A 20,146-nucleotide genomic window follows, 5' to 3' on the forward strand; every position below is an offset into this window, starting at 1 on the left:
CAGTTGGGTGACAGGCATGCTCCCGCTTCAAATAAAAACCCAAATTGGTGTCTGCTCATACCAAATGTCTAAATCTCGGATGCCGCGTGTGTTGCATCCATATATGTATCTATTGTAGAAGAGCTGTGTTCATGCCACGTAGCAGGGAAATTTAAACATCAAGCTTGGCAACCTCCTGAGCTTGCTAACCCCTTCCAGTTTTGACTTGGAAGACAACCTTATTCAATATTAACATTTGGCAAATGAACCTTTGGATTAGTTACTTTTAGCCTGTGGCTCCAGCTTGGTGCGATTCAACTATGCAGAGGAGGCCAAGGAGCTTGCCTAGTCCTCTCCACACTGTGTCGTCCCTCCAGTTTTATGTTGGAGCGTTCCCCAGCAGTTTGAAATTTGATGTGACATGTTTGGTTCATATCCAGGTACATGCTAAAGAGAGTGTGTGCCATTCATCAGTGTCACTTAACTTTTTGAAGTGAATTAAGTAGTGGTAGAAAATGGCAGATCCATTTCACTGGGGACTAAATTCTTCTGTTTAGCCCCTTAATAGGTTTTCTATGAGCAGTCAAATTTTCCTTGCCAATATGCCTTAGCCATAATAGGGCAGAGCTCACTTAGCGATCGCGGAGGTAGTGCAGTTTCCATAGCCTCTCTGAAGACTAATGAGGGTTGTGCGTCAGTGTTAACAGTGCAGTTTGTGATGCAGATACCTTTCCTCGAAGAACAGTGCCAAGGCAATAAATTAGTGTGCTGCAGACACGGTTACTAAATAAATCTCACACAAGCATGTGGAGAGTTAGGGCTAGGGCTGTCTTAACCGTTTATAGTGGAAAATACCTTTCTTCCACTGAATCAATGAGCAGGTCCCAGCGTCACTGGATAGTGCAGAACTGGAAAGCGTTTTAATTGCTTGTGGCCTCCTGAGTCATCCAGTATATTGTATTTTCACACATGTGACATCGGGTGCCTGGGTTTTCACTCCCTCTGCCCTTAACCCTCCCGCAGGCAGCGTAACTTCAGAGCCGCCCTCCTCTTTCCCTAGACCGCTTCCTTTCCTGCAGCAACTGCTACATCCCTCGTGTCCCATCTCCCTCTGATGCGAGGGCTCGCTTTCCAAAAGGATGGCGTGTTTTCCGAGGTGTGGGTTATACCTGTGAAAATCTAGTACGCAATTTGTTTTTGACATTTCCCTTTAAAAATGTTAAATGGCTGTTATGGTGGTATGTTCGTTTCTCAAATGACGAAGAAATTGATAACTGAAACGTTAGCCAGCGGTTAGGAATAAATGTAGAATGATTGCTCAGTGTTAATTTGGTAACAGGAGAGGGGAATCGTACATAGGTCCTGGATGTTACTGGTGGTTTACCTGGGGACCATTTCAGTGCTCCCTGTTAGGAGTGGTTTATTTATCCGTACACAGTCCTTGTCCCACGACTTGTTTTGCTGAGTGCGTATAGCTGAAATGTAGATGGGATCAGCAAACTTGCTCACGGTGACTGATCACAGAAGACAATTCAGTTCAAATTTCTCTGAAGTGAGATGTGTTCCTGAGACTTAAAACATTACAAAGAATTAAGTACTTTTAAAAAATATATTTACTTTTTATGTGCAAATGGAAGAGAGGAAGAAGGGACAAGGAAGCATGTGCAGATGCATAGTGCTTTCTGAAAATCGTGTCCTTTTAAGATGTCTTGGACTGGTCATCAGAAACTGCTAGCTTTTCTGAGAATAGAGGCCTTTTTATCTTGTGAATTGATGCATCTTTTTTGACAGCAGAAGCTTATTTAAAAAATGTAACACTGGCTGATTTATCTTTTTATAACTTCTTTTTTGTACACTAACTTCATAATCGCTTCTTTTTATTTTGGTGGAGCATCCATAAAGCACTGTAATAATCTTACACAATTGTTTTCCAGACCATAAGCCGAGCTTTCATGAATGGGAGCTCTGTTGAACACGTGATTGAGTTTGGACTAGATTATCCAGAGGGGATGGCTGTGGACTGGATGGGAAAGAACCTCTACTGGGCAGATACTGGAACCAATCGAATTGAAGTGGCCCGCCTGGATGGCCAGTTCAGGCAGGTTCTTGTGTGGAAGGACTTGGACAACCCGAGGTCTTTAGCTCTTGATCCTACCAAAGGGTAAGGGGCTCGGTTGTTTTTCTAAGCTTTGTTTGCATCTACTTGTATGTGCTTAGATACCTGACGTTTTCTATAGCTCCATTTCCTCAGGCTTTTTGAAACGTGATAAATATTTTATGAATTCCACAATCCTCTGGGCTGCAGTGGAAAAATTAAGAATTGTCAATCATATTTTTTTTGTCCTCCTTTAAGAAAGGAGTGCAGTGAAATACACTGATTAACTACACATAGCCACGTGGGTTATTCCCGTTTCTTTGAACTGAACCGAAAATAAATTCAGAAGAATCAAACCCCGGAGCTGAGCTCAATCTCACCTAGTTATCGTAATCTTTTTCTTCCACTTGTCACTGCAGGTACATGTACTGGACAGAATGGGGAGGGAAACCTAGGATTGTTCGGGCATATATGGATGGAACAAACAGCATCACTTTGGTGGATAAAGTGGGTCGTGCCAATGATCTCACCATTGATTACGCAGACCAAAGGCTATATTGGACTGACTTAGATACAAGCATGATTGAGTCGTCGAATATGCTAGGTAATCTGCTGTTATATTACGCCACAGTTACACCAGCCACTGCAGAAATATGCACTGACCACAGTGAAGGGGTTGAGTAGATCTTAGAGCATTTTAATCAAACCTTTGGAACTGTTGTCCACAAACTAACCCTTGCCTTTTTGAGAGATATTCCATAATTAAGTGTTAAATCACCTAGCTTTTTCTCTAAGACGTTGACTGTGTTAGATTTATTAGACTTAAAACATGTATGCTACTAGTTTGTGGTGACTAATGTTTTTGAAAATTGAAATAGTATGATAGATGAATATGTATATTTTCCTTTTGAGAGTAAGCAAAGAGCTAGATGCTTAAAGGGATAAAAATAAGCTTCCTAAATTAATAACCATACTTTTAAAAATATCATACCAAGGAAGTAAAACATAGACTTTCAGATGGGGAACAACAATGTGAGATACGATGTCATTTTAACCTCATTTCTCTGTGCTGTTATTAAATTGAATGTGTTTTACCAAAGCAGAGAGATGACCTCAGAATTCCTCAAGGTGAGGATAACTTACAGGCTCACTGTAAACCATCCCTGACTTTTCAGTCTGGACACTAACTTCCTGTCGAAGTATTATCTAACTCCAGATCTTCGTTTCCAGAGTCCAACTTTAGAGTATTTTTATTAGTTCAAAATCCAAACAAAAATACTGCTTGCACTGCCTGCGCTCTCAAAGGGTAGCTTCTTCTGCAGTGTATCATAACGTTTTTTTGTTCTTAACCTTACGCATTTTCGTATCTTCCATTGGGATTCCAAAAGATGTGCAAAAGGTTGTGCTAAGATGTATAAACTTTTACATTAAAATTGACGTGATAGCTAATTGGTAAAAGAAGGGAGTTTTCATTTCTGCAGCTGACAGAGCTTTTGCATCCTCCATAAGTTTCCAAATGCACACAGTGAATCAATGACAGGATCAGAAATGGGATCTGGAAGTTCCTGACCTGGGATCTTAACGACCGAGATGCTTTTGTTAGATATGAATTAATCCTCTGGGATTCCAATATAAAAAGGAAGGTTTATGTGGCTGAAGACATGGTATTTAAGCAAACTCTCATAGGACTGTTGCAGTAATGCTSTGGCTGATGACATATATATCATCCCTGCAACTCACTTTTCATTTTTTTTTTAATCTTCCATGAAAAGCTACCATTTGAATGAGTTTTTTTTGTTTTTAAGGCGTTTTTGTGCATGCATGTCTTCAGAGCATCGAGAATCTACTTGTGCTTCTACAAGGTTTTATGGGCTTGTATTCGTAAATCTCATTCTCTAGTTAAAATACAAACCCTCCCCTCAAAAAAAAAAAGAAAAGAAAAGAAAAGAAGTAAACCTGGAAAAACTGTTCATGGGGGAAAAAGGATCTCTGGTATGTTTTGGAAGGACTTAGAAGAAAACAGTTGAGCGGTATCAGTAGTTTGACTTAACCTTTGCACCTTTTTCTGCTTCTCTATTAATATATACACTGAGCTGCAGGACTCCAGTTCAAGCTGATGACCAAGATATGTTGAAATAAATGCTTCCATAGTTTCTTCGTAGGCTTCTGCATGTGTGCAAGAAAAAGAAAAATAGAAACAATCACTCGCTATTCTGGTGATAACTGTATATCAGCCTCGGCTTATGGATGTGTTATCTTGTTCTCTAGCTACAGTGAAACACTGCTGTTTATTGACAAGCTGATGTTAGAGGGTGATGTTTAGAAAAAGCATTTTCTGAGAAGTTTAAACAAAAAGGATTAAAGCTCTGGAAAACAGACATAGCCGTACAATTTTGGATTCCAAGGCTATCAGTGATTTTGCATCTTGCTTGTATTTGTTGCTTTGAGATAAGTACTGGTGAATGGATGTTACTGTTTGGAGATTGCAATAAGGTTGTGTCTTTCTCCAGAGGGTGTTTTTTTTTCTTCATCCAGAGTAAATGATCTGTCAAAGCGCTCACTAAGCTTCTGCATAATGCTTAAGAGAAACAAAATAGCCACAGGCAAACTTGGACTAGAAACTGATTGTGGTATTGAGAAGAAATATTCAAATTGTCTGTGATAAATTAAACTGGTTCTAAAGCTGAACCTCCTGTGAACATTTTTTTGTGGTGGGAAAGCAGAAGGAGGACTGCTGAAGCTAAGAGTGATGTATGCGGTCTTTGTAGTTAGCAGAGTGTAAAGACTCGGGTAGACTTCCAGCAAGTGGGCTGGTTGGTTAAGGAAAGGTTATTAGGCTAAAACTTGACCTGCATTATGCCGAGCCGGACTCCTTGCCAGGAAAGGATCTGAATGGGAGTTGCTGGTAGAAGCCTCTACCCTGTCAGCAGTAAATGAAGCGCTCTGAAGTGGATGAGTGATGCTGTCCCAGCTTGCTCTTTGACATGACAAACATTACGCAGCAGGCAAAAATCATCCTCTTGGGAGCTTTTCCTCCATCTAGCAACTAGCAAAGTTCAGTTAGGCAGCTTAGCTGCTTCCTTCAAAGGAGCCTGTCTCCCGAACTCATCACCGTGAGCCAGAATTGCTTTAAGAAGTGCCCAAGGGTGTGCAGGACAGTGGTGCTCTTAACTTTACACTTTTGATGCCTAAAGGTAGTTGGGAAAATTGCCTCTGCTCTAGTAATAGTTTATAGGAAAATGGCTTCATGTTCTAGTTTTTACGTTTTTCTTTCTTTCTCCATTCTTGGCCAAATATGAGAGGGCATGAGGGAAAGGAGGGCAAGGCAAGAAAAAAGGGTGTTCTATAGAATCGAGCATAGGATGTTGTTTGAGGCAGGAGGAGATGATGCTGATGATTAAATGAATATCTTCATTTAATCTAAAATGGCATAAATTCATGGAGGTTTGTGCTTGAAAACGTTTAGGAATGTGACCTACAGTAAGAGTTTATCTACTTTAGTATCGCACCTCTGGCAATGGCCATATAATGCTCTAGAAGGTGTTAAATGTGTTATGCATGTTGCTAACTGAGCCACAGAGTGTGGGAGTATTGGGATTTCTGCCAAACAAATGGTTTCCTAATCCCATTGGGTAGCTGTATGTTAAATTGTACTGCAAATGGTTTTTGTTTCTTGAGTGCAACGCCATCATTTCTCAAAGCTCTTTCTCTGTGAATCTCAAATTTGTTGTATGTTGCTTTTGTGCTTACCAATTGTGTGTGGGTTTTTATTGGCTTAAGTGATTTCTGGAGTTCATGGTGTTCTTGAAGGTGTTTTCTGGTGTTTATTTGGGATGTTAAGCATGTGACATAGAGTAGTATTTATTTAAATGGCAATACGCTGGCACACTTTCAGATTGCCCTATAGGAGAGAGGGTATCAGGATAAGATTTTTGAATGCACGTATTTCGGTTTTACATCTTCAGTAGATACTGCTTAATAATGAAACTTTAATCCCCCAACGCTGACCTGGGAAATGAAGTTTTATTTTAAGAATGGAAGAAAAAAAAATTCTTAATAAACACCACATTTTCCATTTCATCATTTCATCCTCCATTTCCTCATAACTATCCTTTAGTTGATTATCCTTATTTTTGCAGGACAAGAAAGAGAAATCATAGCAGATGATCTACCTCATCCATTTGGATTAACCCAATACAGTGACTACATCTACTGGACAGACTGGAATCTTCACAGTATAGAAAGAGCAGACAAGACCAACGGGAAGAACAGGACACTTATTCAGGGCCATCTGGATTTTGTGATGGATATATTGGTCTTTCATTCTTCACGCCAGGACGGCTTGAACGATTGCGTGCAAAACAACGGCCACTGCGGCCACTTGTGCCTTGCCATACCGAACGGCTTTAGGTGCGGCTGTGCTGCTCATTACACCTTGGATCCCAACAGCAGGAACTGTAGCTGTAAGCCTGTTTGTTTACTACTGTATTCTTCAGTACCTGGGCTCCTGGCCGCTTGTATTGCTTTTAGTATAGAACGGAAAGGGATATCGCATGTCCGTATCAAAGGTTCTGGCTTTAAAGGTGATCTGGAATAAGAGGTCAGAATGTGGAGTTCTTTGTCCATTTTTGTGACACAAATAATGGCTGGAAGATTTGCATTTAACATCTTAGAAATAGCAGCACTGTCAAGTGTGGTCTTTTCTTGTTTCACTAGAAGTGCTTGCTGAGGTGATTCAGCTGTGTAAAAGTAAAGACTTTCCTAGTCTTTACTTGAGCGCGTGTAGGTGGGTGGAAGAGAAATTCTAAACAAAGACATCTTTTCCTCTCAAGTGTTTTAGTTAGGCAAGTGTTAATAAAGTCAACAAAAATAACACCCAGGAAAACAGCTTCCTAAATAGTCTGAGCAACATGCACATGCACTTGGGAGATCCCGTAAGTTCCTTTTCCCCATCCGTGTAGTATTATGTATATATGTATTGTGTAGTAGCCTGTCAGTTCACCGGCTGTCCGTAGGAATCTTAAGTTTCTGATGAAAATAGCAGACGAATAGAAAATGTGCTGTTGACTTAAACAAACAAACCGACCTTCAGACATCCTGGCACAGCAGCTTATAAGGAAATTTTAACCGGATGAGAGGATAATATGTAAAAACCTGTGACTCTGTATTTCACAATGTCACTGGTGTTACCTAAATCCCACATGGATATTATTTCATAATATAAAATGGAAATACTGTCTTGGTGTGTGGGTATGTGCATTTGCTCTCCAAAAGGATACAGGAAGACTTTTTCAGCTTAATAGCAAAAATCGCAAGCTATAATTATCTTGGTTTTCATTGTGAATGTTTTTGCCTCTTTGGGGCTTTGCTCCATGTATTCTTTGTCTTAGATGTGTAGGCGATTGCTACCAATACGTTTGACAGTGTCTTACGCATTTTGTTTTGGCTTGTTTCAGCCCCTACCAGCTTCCTGTTGTTTAGCCAGAAGTCTGCAATCAGCCGGATGATACCAGATGACCAGCAAAGTCCAGATATCATCCTGCCTATGCACGGTCTAAGGAATGTCAAGGCTATAGATTATGATCCCTTAGATAAATTGATCTATTGGGTGGATGGACGTCAGAATATTATAAAAAGAGCCAAAGATGATGGCACTCAGGCAAGTTTACATGGTGTAGATACACTTTTGTGCAAGCCTTTTTGTGTGCTTTTTTTATACTTTATACTTTCCTCTCTCTCCCTTGCACCAAGGAATCATTAGTTTAAACTTCAGTCTTGCCAGCACCTATTCATGTGCTACCCTGCTGACATACAAAAATTACCAAAGGCTTTTAAGATTGTGATTTTAGTTTGTACACAAAGTAGTATAATAGAATATGACAGTGTATATCTGAAACTATAAGCCTTGAACTGCAATGTTTAGTTAAGGATAGGTGATGAAGTAAGGCAGACTCGCTATCTCAAGGCAGAGAAATTACGTACCAAAATCAATATTGTGCATGCCAACTGTGTGATCATATTGTCATCACTGTAAAGCTCTTTCAAAATGAAAACTCTCTCAGCTCTCCAAGCTGTACTTAAACCCTGATTCAACACAGAGCTGATTGCTGTGCTTAACAGGGACAGACTTATGCACAYGCTTGATTGTTTTACTGGCTTGGGGGCTTAAGTCTTTTGTGCTAGTTATCTGCACAACAGTGGGAAAAAAGTGGGCTGTTCTTCTGGGCAGCGCTAGGTGTTAACATAGCTTGACTCCCAGGACAGGGTTACAGATCCTTCAAAAACTACAGTTTGAATAAGAATATAAAAACAAACGGAGAATGAGCAAGGCATATTTCCCTTGTTCTTGGCCAGTCATATCTAAACAAAGTGACATGATTTCAGGGGAACTGAGCTGGTCTCCTCATACATCTAGAGATTTAGGTGACTTTATGGTATCCTTTCAAGAAAGAGATGTCAATTTTATTTTTGTGGCCATTACTGTTAAGATTGGGGGAAGGTACGTTGGGATGAGTAACTAGCTGGGTTGTGGATGAGTTTTGAAGAAGTGTTGCTCTTGCTTTTTTGGATTATGCTAGGTGCTAATTGTTGGAGTCTGGCTTCTCTTTGGTACTCGCTAGGTGCAAATTGCAATGGAGATTCATTTGCTCTGTGTTTTGCATTACCCTGGGCCCGCAGCTTTGAAGATGCAGCTCCTCAGCAAATTTTGACTTTCCAATTTTCACTAACTTTATTTTTACTGAATTTTGCTAACTAGTGTTTTTTTGTAAATGATGCTTATGACTTTCATTTCGGGGTAATGTTGTCCTTGATATAAGGAAAAGAATGATTTCTTTATATTTCGAGGCATGCTGTCAGGACAAAAGAGGGATAAAGGTTTAAAGAAGAAAAGCCCCTATATCACTACATAGAATTACAGATTGTGCTGCTGTGGCCAATTCATTTGGCTTAAGCTGAGCACGGGATGCTGTATTCAGCTTTCTTGACTCATACAAACTTGATCTGGTACTGTTTTTGTGTTTGGACCAGGAGTGCTGCATTAGGACACTTAAGAAAGCCACCACTTTCCTCTGACCGTTATCATATGGCCAGAGGCATATGGAAGCTACTGCAGTGTGACGTGGGGAGTCCTGGCAGCAGGAACATCATCCCAGCAGCATGGGAACTGGCAGTACCCTAGAGGAGCCACTGTAATTTTAAACAAACAACAGAAAGATTATTTTCCTTCGGGGATTTTTATGACATGCTTTAGTGCTGCTCTTAGAAATAAAGCATAAAAGTTTATGTTAGTATTCAAGCTAATATTTCTGAGGGCAATGACAGAGTTCCAGGATCATCGCCTTAATAAAAATGTCAAATTTTATAAGGCTCATCATAAAGGCATGAGAGTAAAAGCAAGGTAACGTTGTTGATGTGGGCATGAGGCAGAGTTGTAGTCATTTGACAAGTTAAAAAAACTTCACCTTTATCATACTTCTTATTCTTGTTGTTTCTTGGTGATTCGGGATGCTTCTGGACCTTTGGGTAGGTAAACCATGCTTCCTGTGCCATCGGTGGGTTTTCAGAACGATTACCAGAAATTGTTTCCCATGTTTTGTCTTGCAGCCGTTCACTGTCATGAGTACTCCGAACCAAAGCCAGAATCCAGAGAAGCAGCCACACGACCTCAGCATCGATATATACAGCCACACGTTGTACTGGACCTGCGAGGCCACCAATTCGGTCAACGTGCATAGGCTGAACGGCGAGTCGATTGGCATGGTGTTGCGAGGGGATCACGACAAGCCCCGAGCCATCGTAGTGAACGCGGAGCGAGGGTGAGYGTCCCTTCTGCGTTTCATACAGAGCACATCTGGGCTGTAGCTGTGTATGCCAGCTGTGTGTGTGAATCACTCTATATATTTTTTAAAGGAGAATCTTCTGTGTATTTAATTGTTCACGATGTAGATGACTTTGCAGGTCTGATTCTGCCTTTTAAAGGTATCCAACTTCCTCTTCCTGCTCTTTCCTTTGCTGCCTCCTCTGGTGTGCCGACATAGATGTTCACACGGTGTGGTTGGTTATAGCGGGGAGCTAACCCAGGTGGGGAAAGCAAAACGAAACAACTTTATCCTGTGCACTGTGTGGGCGCACGGGCAGCATCACCAAACAGGAAAAAACAGGCCAGTTTACACTGTGTTTGCATCTGGGGATCTGGCTCTGATGTTTGTTCATCGTGAAAACAGTGTTTCTAGAAACAATTTGTATCTCTCTTTTGACAAAACTACTCCTACCTATGGAATAGTATAAAAAAAAAAGAAAAGAGAAGAGATTTCCCTTATGTTCTAAGCCTGTACGATTTTAGGTCAGTTCTGCCTTCATGTGTATCTCAAAAACGAATGAATGAAAACAGGTGGGATGCACTAGAGTGATTTCCCACAAGAATAAAATACATTGTTTTGCTACAAAGTAATTCTGGTTAGATTTGGCATACCCCATCTCCAGTTCAGGAAGTTAGTGACTTCATGCTTAGAGGTCCAAGTTGGCCTTTTTATCGTTCTCTTTAATAAGTTAGATGCTTAAACCCCAGATTACTAGTAAAATGGCTTACCAGGTGTTTGACAGATATTGAATGATATTATTTCATAACTGGGTGGTTACATGAGTACCCAGACAGTCTATCTGGAACATTTGCAGGACTGTTATTTTATTCAATGCTCAGTGTACTATACCCATCTCATAAGCTGCTGTGGGAAAGAGGGGGATTAGAGGAAGGATTCTAATCTTACTGCAACTAACTCGCTTGAACATAATTTGTATTTATAAAAGCTTATCTGTYTCATCCATTAAAATGGGAGTTTGGGTTTGTTGATTTCTAAAACACCCTTGTAGTCAGTTTTTCAAATTCTGTAAAGATAAATCTGTTTTTAAATTAAAAGAGGAAAAAATGGGGAAGAGACTGTGCTGAACACTATGACTACCCGGGAGAGGTGAATTAGTGATCTGAGCACTAAACTTCTCCTGCCATAGTTTCAGAAGTCCTTCCCTCCGGCTTTCCCTTGGCTGCATGTTGTAACTGCTGCCTCTCCTCCTTTGTGCGCTCGTGAGTGGCTGTGAAGCAGTGTAGCACGCTGTATTAGGGACCTTGCCCAAGCTATCCATCGCTTAAAAAATGGTGGATTTTTCCCTGAGTGATACTGAAGAAATCGTGGATTTTTCCCTAGGTGAGTTCTGTGATCTGCTTCACCACGTGGGTGTACAAACCCTTTTTTGCCTATGCAGAGGAGGGCAGAGACTGCTTCTGCTTGCAGCTGAACTGGTGTAGGCAGATTTAAAGTGTTCATGGAAGTGTGTCGTCAGGCATACGGGGCATCCTCAGTCGTTCTTCCTTCTGTGATCTTTGCTCTTCTCTAGTTTAGTTGGAACTCCTTGCTGACAAGGAAGGCACCCGGGAGGAGAGGAGAYGATGGTTGATGGTTTTTGTCAGGAGGAGCTCGTAGGCTTTGATTCACAGGTGGGGAGAGCTTGACACAAGGATGGTTGCAGAAGGTCTGTGCTACTGTCGCACAACACCCACCTCCACTGCAGAACACTCCGCTGCCAGGGCAGCAGTGCAGAGTCACTGCGTTTTATGGCCTGGTGTATTAAGGTTAAGTGTTATTGATTTCAGGCTATCTCAGTACGCCAGCTGGCAAACATTTGTGGTTCTCTAGCTAGCAGATTTGGATCTTTGCAGCTGGGAGCAATAGTCACCACAGCCATCCCTGTATAAACCATTTCCATTTATGACGTGGAACCTGTGTGTGAGGGGAAAGTCTCCCTTGTCTTCTGAAGCTCTCCCTTAAGCACCGTGTATCTTTGTTCTCAGGTACATGTACTTTACCAACATGCAAGAGCGAGCTCCCAAGATTGAGCGCGCTGCCCTTGACGGCACAGAGAGAGAAGTGCTTTTTACAACTGGGTTGATCCGGCCAGTAGCACTGGTGATTGACAACAAGCTTGGGAAGCTTTTCTGGGTGGATGCAGATCTGAAGCGCATCGAAAGCTGTGACTTGTCAGGTATGTGGTATGCAGTTTAAACATTTGCGGCAGTGTATGTGTATCTATATGACAGCGTTTCTTCTTTGATATTGACCCCAGTAGCTTCTCCTAGCTCCACAGTTGCCAGTTCTGTGTAGGCAGTCACAGATAACAATTGCTGGTGGGCTCCCGTCTTTGATGTGATTGGAATAGACGCATCTGTGACGGTTGCCACTGTCCAAGAGGGACGTTTGACTTGTTCTGAAAGCAACTCTAGCAAGACCAGATTGAGAGAGGTGTTGCCAGTCATCAAGCCCCTAAATCACAACCCCACTCCCCCTCCTTTTTTTTTCTGTTGGTTTGAAAACTTTGCATAACTTCAAATTTTTCTTTCTCTGGAGTTTGCAGCCTAGAATATCAAGGTAGCTGAAGAGCAAACAGAAGGAAGGGATTTCTTTTAAGCTGGGTGATAAGGCAGTTTGTCTGGAAAAACAGTAGAGAGATGTCAATTCATTGCACTTTCCCCATATTAGTAAAACAAAAACATTACTCCAGGCCCATAACAGCAGCAATACATGGTTCTTACAGAACACCATTCATCATTGACTTTTCAAAGCACTTGACAGCGTTGAAGACATGATGGAGAAATGTCCTTGCTCATTAGGTGAGCACTACAGCACGGACAATTTAGTGTCCATGTTTTCTGTCTCATGTTTCATTCCCTCATCATCAAGAAATCAAACTCCTGAAAGAACTGCAGAGAGAAGTAAACTTTAGCCTGAGGAAGTGGAAGCTGGGTTGATCTCATGACTAGCAACTGCTATAAAAGGCTTGTTCTCCAGTTTCTGGTGGTTCTTCTCTTCTTTCAATGTAGTCCCATCCCTTCCCTTATGTTATAGTAAGCCAATTCAGGAGTTAAAATAGGAGAAAACTGTTTGCTTTTTTGCAAGGTCAGTTCAGTGTTGAGCACTTAGAACTGACTCAGGGTCAGGCCTCAGGTCTCTTCTGCCAGAGTGGGGATGAGAACATGAAGCTGGGTTTGGGAAGAAAAAGCAACCCATGCCTTTCATCAAAGGTAGTTTATTTAGCTGGACAGGGTGGTACTATCGGACTTGCATGCATAGCCACAAAATGTCCAGTCCAGGACAGGTGTTGGAGAGCACGCAGGACTCCATAGGGGAACRGAGGACAGGAGGGAAGACAAGAATTGAACTACGAAACAACCTATGTCTGAAAGGTTAAAACAGTGGGACACAGAATGCATCAGAAATACTGAGAGCTTCATCTAGTGATGAAAGGAGGGCTGTAGGAGGAAAGCCAGCAGTGAAAGGAGAGGAGGTTAATGCAGCGTGTCATGCAGGCACTGGGGCTAAAGTGTAATCCAAAAAAGAAGGGAGAGAAGAGGCCCCAAGGAAGATGGAGGGGAAGTCAGCTGGTTTGGCACGAGGGAAACGTGCCAGGTAGAGGTTTATGAATTGAGAAGGGAGGAGAGGACTAATTATTAGTGCTGTTACTGGTGAAAAGGTGACCTCATGTAATAGGAAAATTGATTTCTTAATGAAGGTGTAGCTGTTCTTGCTTGTCAGGCTACTGGTTGGAAGATGGACTGTCCTTGCGTGGTACAGCACAAAATGCCCAGCAGCCTGGAAGCAATTATTGCAGTTAAGAAATAAAATGCACTCTGTAGTCCTTCAGATGAGACACATGCTGGCTTTATTTTTATTGTTTTAGAGCTATGTCTTGGAGAAATAAGACCTGGCAATAGGACTCAGGTAAAGTGATATATGAATACATCAGCGGCTAGGCCATTACACGGCGGTAGTTGTATCCTGCAGCTGCAACTTCCGCTGTATGCAGTATGCATTCCTCATTTTTCTGTGGCTTGGAAACACCATAGGAGATATGCTTGGAAACTGGATCAACATTTTAATCTAATTCTTCGGATCTTTTTACAGTGAAAACTAAACTTTCTCTGGTTAATATTGAACCAAAGCTTTTAATGCACATTTATTTGATGGAGTCACAGCTAAAGACTCAAACCCTATAGGTAAGATAAAAAGGAGGGAGGAAAGCTACAAGATTTTTTTTTAAAAAAAAAAAAAGTTTATTAACTGCAGGATATACCATGTAGTCAGAAAGTTGTGGTTGTATTTGATCCAGCTAAGCTCACCATAATTTGATCCACTGACCAATTGATTTTGGTTAACAAGTTAACAGCATATTTTTCACTTAAAAATATTTTGTGGTCTCRTATCACAACTTCAGAAGAAATTTAACAGCCAGAAGTATCTTGAAGTTTCTCTAAAATGTTTGTTGGGCAAAACATTTAAAAATAGACATGTATTAGCAAAAGGATTTTAGTGTAAACTGAGGTTTTTGGATAAACTAGTGTCTAATTAGGCAGTTCCAGACAATCTTATTCCCTCGCAGGCTTTGGGAGATGACATGTTTATGGAGGTTGTGGAAGCTTTCACTGCACCCAGATAGTTAAGAGCAGCCTGCCAAAGGATGGAATAACCTCAGCTGTCCAGTGCTTAACTTTCAGAGAAGGAAGGCAGAACTACGAACCAGTCTGTAGCGCGACAGGTTTCTTTGTAAGGTGGTTGCCTTTTTCAGTTTGAGGTGCTGATGCTTTTTAGAATCTCATAAAATATTTGCAACTAACTTTAGTCTGTCACATCAGTCAATTAAAAAGTAGTGTTTTATATTATTGTTAAAGTGACTGGAGAAGCTATAAAATTGTTAAGGTGAAAGCAAATACTTTGTTTTCAATTAGGCTTTAAGTAGTGTGTGTCCTTCCAGCTTAATGTTCATTTAAATATTAATTTCCACCTTGAAAAGACAAGGCATCTATTTCATACTGGAAATCAAAGTATTTAATTACTATGGAAATTCAACACTTCTTTGCTTGTAACGTGTTTTGTTTTCTTTTTTTTAACATATTTATTGAAAATATTCTTTTATTCATTCAGATCGAGCTTTTCATTTTGTTAGTTCTTCTGAACAATAATCTAATGGTGTCATCYAGCGCTATAGATGCCCTTTGCCTCTCCTTTTAAAATTATTAGTTAATAACTTGGACTGTCGGTTACTCAAGATCAAATCCAACATAATTATAATATAGATTAATCACCTTATCCCATGCGATCTCCAGCAGCTTTTCACATTGCCGCTGTTCAGATTTTACAGATGAGGGAGGAAAAAGATGATTCTTGAAATATACCCCCCAAACCATTAAATACAGCCTGTTCTAGGCCTGGATTTAGGAGACTGTTTGAAAAGGCTAGTATTTTAGCAGGTTTACCAGCTTAGGCGTGTCACCTGGCACCTCACATTCCATGATTTCAGAATGCCTTAGGAAGTCTTTCAGGACACCAGTGATCAATTTAGCACTCAAAGATCATGAAGGCAGAGGGAGGTTCCTTTATATCAAGCTGTAAGTGAGGCTTTCCCATTCTTGTGGTGTCTTGAATGCAGCTGAAACTTATGCTTTTGGGTCAAAATTTGAGGCTGTTTGGCAAAATGGCAGCCTTCCTTGCGAGGGGCTGGGCAGTCCAATCCTGCTGAAGTTCATAGCGCCTAAGGGTGCTCAGCAGGTTGTAGAGCTAATGAACAACTTACCCTGTGCTTTGTTCACCAGGTACCTTCCTCTGTCAAAATGTTACATGTGTAATAGTATTTCTAAGACCTGTATGTTTAGGAGAAGATAGAGACCATCTGAGGGGTTGCACTAGTAGAGAGTAGTATTGAGGGTCAGATTTAAGTGCATATTTAGTGAAATCAGTGCAGGCACATCTGTTCTGAAGTGGGCTTTACTTTCCAAATTTTTGGCTGAGCCTGTTAGAAGAGAGGCGCAAGCTATAGGTGAGTGTTTACTTTCCTGCAGCAAGCTGTGCAGTTCCCAGCTGCTGGCTGGCTCTAAAAGTTCCTTTGGTGCTTTGATGTTCACAGGGGAGGAGAAAGCTCTTTGGACCAGCATCCGTTCCTTGGAAATTGTGAAACCTGCTTCAGCAGTGGGAATTAGATGCTTCTCCTAAGTGTTGAGGTTAAGGACATCCAGGGCAAACTAGGGCGAGCTCTGTCCTTTCATTGGCCCCAGGCCTTTTGACATGGACAGTAAAGAAAAATGAGAGTGCGTATTGTCATGAGCATACAATGGTAAAATCCAGTGGTACCTGGAAATATTAAGGAAACTTAAAAGGCCTGGGTTCTTCTTAGCTTTCTGATGCAGTTTAAACGCTGCAAATGAAGTCTACGTATCAAGGGGTCAGTCAGCTGCTTGTACRTCAGGGCCCATGAGCGGTAGATTGCAAATGTGCTTTATTGTGTGCCTGGGCCTACGTTTCATCTTGTCCTCTTCGTTTGCCTCCCAGTGCTATAGGGTCACTCCCTCGGTAGTTCAAGGCAAATGATGCAGGCTCATTTAAAACCGGTCCTGGACAAGGATCTCTCTTCTATCACCTTCCCAGTGCCCCCCTCTTCCCCCAGGGGTGAGAGTTAACAAAGGCCTTGATGACTTCAGGAAAATTATTATTTGCAAGTTCAAGAATTCCTGACTTTATACATACATACGTACATACACACATGCATGTTTTTATTTTATTTATTTATTTATTTATTTATTATTATGGGCAGTATTCATCATGGCAGTCAAGTAAGAGTCACTGCAGGCAGTAATTTCCTGTGCGAAATTAATAGCATCTGTAATTGAGGTAAATGTTACAGTCGTATGCTTGGCTGAGCTCTACATAATTTATGCAGCAAATTAGTTGAATCTATTGCTCATTAGCATTTTTACTGTGTATCCAAATTCTATAATCTCATTTAGTGTAGCTATCCAAAAACTTGTTCTTAATGCAAGCAGACATAAACTGTTCTTATCCTAGATGAATACCAGAGCAGAGATACCACCAAGTTATTATCTCTTTTGCGTTCCTCATTTTTAAAATCAAATATATCTGGTACGCATAGGCATGCACAGTCTAAAAATGGTTTCTGTGAAATAATAGAATAATTTGAAATCTCTTGTTCATTCTAGACAAGAATAAAAAAAGCAACAGTTAAATGCCACTGAGTGTAGTACAGCACACAGTAGAGGACTGCAAGCAATTAAAGTTAAAAGCAGTCATAAATTCTTTTTTTATTTAACCTGATTTTTACATATTGATTGAGACTGTTTTGTGGAACAGTAAACTTGAGCATTTGATGATGTTACTGTCGAAAAGCATCTTGAGTTACATTCTGTTTCTTCTAAACATGGAAATTGGTTTTCTGGTTGGTTACGGAAGAGAAAAGAGAAGGTGAGGAAAGAAGTACAGTTCTTAGAATATGGGCGTTTTTTTGTGATCGTATCCTTATGGATGTGGTTTAGCATATGACAGGATTTGTGGACTTGGCCTCTTGCTTTGCATGATCACTGCGTTTATCTGAGTAATTCTAGCAAAGCTTGTGCAATATCACTCATGGATTCCAACCAAGTGTGCTGGTAAGTGTGCAAATGTAGTAAAGACATTTTGATCCAGGAGCTGAGCCTTGTATCTGTGACACAGGCTTTTAGTGATTGCACGCAGTTGTAAATAACAGAGCGCATCAACGTGATGCTGATGATGGCTGGCTGGTTAGCCAGGGCAGACAAGGAAGAGCTATGTTTTATATTGTATCTGCTTGCCCTGATGAAATGGCAGTTTATTGCATTTACCTGAGGTGAGGCTGAAGAAGCAGAGCCTTGGTCTGCAAAGACAAACGAAGCCAATGACCTTACAACTAAATAATTTCAGAATTCAGTGGAATTGGATTCAGGAACCTCAGAAACTATCTTAGAGCATGTTTCAGGAATGAGAATTTTTTTTTTAAAAAGAAAATCTATGAGAGTTAAACATTGATTGTTGTAAGATCGATCTTTGTTTTTGTTGATCTCAGGTGCTAACCGTGTGACCTTGGAGGACTCCAACATCCTTCAGCCAATGGGACTGACTGTGCTGGGTAATCACTTGTACTGGATTGATCGTCAGCAGCAGATGATCGAGAGGGTGGAGAAAACCAACGGGTACAAAAGGACTAGAATTCAAGGCCGCATTGCTCACCTAACAGGCATTCATGCAGTGGAAGAGCTCGATATGGAGGAATTCTGTGAGTTCGTTTCAGTATCTGATGTCCCTCACTCTTGGTCACTCTCTTTTAAACTCCTGATCCAGCTGAACAGTTTAATAACATTGCTCTGTGGGCTTAAAGGGAGCCATGGAGTGCTTTCAACTTGGAGAACTGGGCCCCTACAAGAGGAGGTGAAACAAGTTTCTTATTCCTGACCAGAGGAGTCTTTCTGCATAGCTAGAATATATGATTTCATAGCACTTGGTTACCTGCTTTGTATAAACGCGTGTGATACTGAATTCACTCCAAAAGCTGCCGYGAATCGTGATTGTTAATTTTGTAAGTACAACCAAGTAACAGACTTGGAAAAACCTTTAAAAGGAAAGAAAAAGGACAGTACTTGCCTTTCCCCCAGGGGTTTCAGACCTCTTTGTAAAGCATGACTGGTTTGATTCAGCACAACTGATGATGCAAAAGCCTCCAGTAAGAGAGGGGCAATGGGCAGGAAGCTCCCCGAAAGGTTTGTTGCTGATGGGGAATTTCTCTCCCATCAGAGGTGGAGGAGTGCAGAAGCCTCTTAGAGTAGTACTTAGGAGGTCATCTACTTCTCAGAGTAATAACCTGGGAGCAGCTCCTCCTGCTTGACAGCCCTGCTGAGAATATAAAAGCACAAACAAGATGTGCAATGCAGAGGGCTCATGATGCTGGCCTCTTTAAACTTTGTTGCCCGCGATGGGTTGAACTTCCCATGTTGCTATTCCATGTAGGGCTGCAGGTATGGATACTAGGGGGAGAAGAGAAACCTTTTTTCCCTTCTCATGCTGCCTTCTTCAAAGAAATGTGCTGACGTGACAGCCGCTCCAGGATGAAGCACTGGCGTGATGCAGTGCAGCAGTGAACACTGCTTAGTGAACCCAGTCTCTTTTACATTTTTTCCCTTTCAGGGCATCCTGAATGCAGGGTAGCCGAAACTTCGGAGGAAAAATATGTTTACTTTATCTTTGGCAGACAGTAGCTAATAAATCTTGTCCCCCTCTTCCGTTTTCCACACTGCCCTGTGGAAAGATGCAGAGAATGAGTCTGCAGGATGTCAGAAGGAGGGAGAGCGAGTCTGAGGTCAGAAGTGGAATAATGCTTCCAGTATGTGCCAGGCTGGGGGGTAGAGGTCTTTTATAAGGAAGGTACCTTTACATATAATGGTTTAATTTTCAGAAGAAGTGGTTGYACCTAGCAACCCTTTGTGCCATGTTCATTAGTTTCTCTGATAGCTGAAACAAGTTTCAAGCTTGCCTACGTGGGTAAATTTTTCTTTAAATCTCAGCACTGTTCAAAAAAGCAAGGGATGATATTGTATCCCATGTGTTTTTAAAAAATTGGAGATTTTTTTAATGGCAAGAGTACTGTTTCTTCTGACTCGCACTGAAAGGAATCACTCTTTAGAGCTGAAATCTATCCTATATCGGTGACTTCTATTACAACAGGGCAGTAAAAATACGTATGTGCCCACACAAGTATACCTGCCTGCACATTTTCTGCCAGCAGCCCATGCCTCAAACAGTAGTGTCTCCAACACTACAATAAATTGAGGAATTTGTTAAAGGTGAAAGCAGATTTCTGAGAAGCCTAAACAGATGGAAAGCGTATTTGGCACAGAAATAACGGTATCTATATGGTTTCTGCTTTGTGGAAGTTCTCAGTACTTCCTGAGTACAGAACGCGTTGTTCAGCGGCATCACAAATAAAACGGGCTGTAGCCCCACAGATGGCCCCAGGTGATGCTCGGCTGCCAGCACGCGTAGGGCCTGAGACGAGCAGTCAGGAGACTGGCTCTCTTCTCACTCTGCCGGGCCGAGGTTCTCAGACAGCGACTTCACCTCTCTGTGCCCACGTTTCTTGCCCATCTCATGTTCATTCAGGTTGACTCCCTTGGGAGCTCTCAGGCACTCAGTGCTTCCGAGTAACTGATTTGGGAGCACAACCATG

General features: G+C 41.4%; 1 protein-coding gene across 2 annotated transcripts in view; it reads left to right on the forward strand.

Annotated features, from left to right (window-relative positions):
- Positions 1-20,146, forward strand: part of LRP5 (LDL receptor related protein 5) — a 167,078-nt gene that overhangs the window by 132,094 nt on the left and 14,838 nt on the right. For both annotated transcript variants that reach the window (XM_026059155.1, XM_026059154.1), the window contains exons 10-16: positions 1,914-2,140; positions 2,494-2,678; positions 6,214-6,537; positions 7,531-7,733; positions 9,680-9,891; positions 11,922-12,112; positions 17,993-18,202. In XM_026059155.1, the coding sequence (XP_025914940.1) occupies positions 1,914-2,140; positions 2,494-2,678; positions 6,214-6,537; positions 7,531-7,733; positions 9,680-9,891; positions 11,922-12,112; positions 17,993-18,202 (1,552 nt within the window). The remainder of the gene's footprint in view (positions 1-1,913; positions 2,141-2,493; positions 2,679-6,213; positions 6,538-7,530; positions 7,734-9,679; positions 9,892-11,921; positions 12,113-17,992; positions 18,203-20,146) is intronic.

This window comes from Apteryx rowi, unplaced genomic scaffold, assembly GCF_003343035.1.
Source record: "Apteryx rowi isolate R43461 unplaced genomic scaffold, aptRow1 scaffold_152, whole genome shotgun sequence".
NCBI lineage: Eukaryota > Metazoa > Chordata > Aves > Apterygiformes > Apterygidae > Apteryx > Apteryx rowi.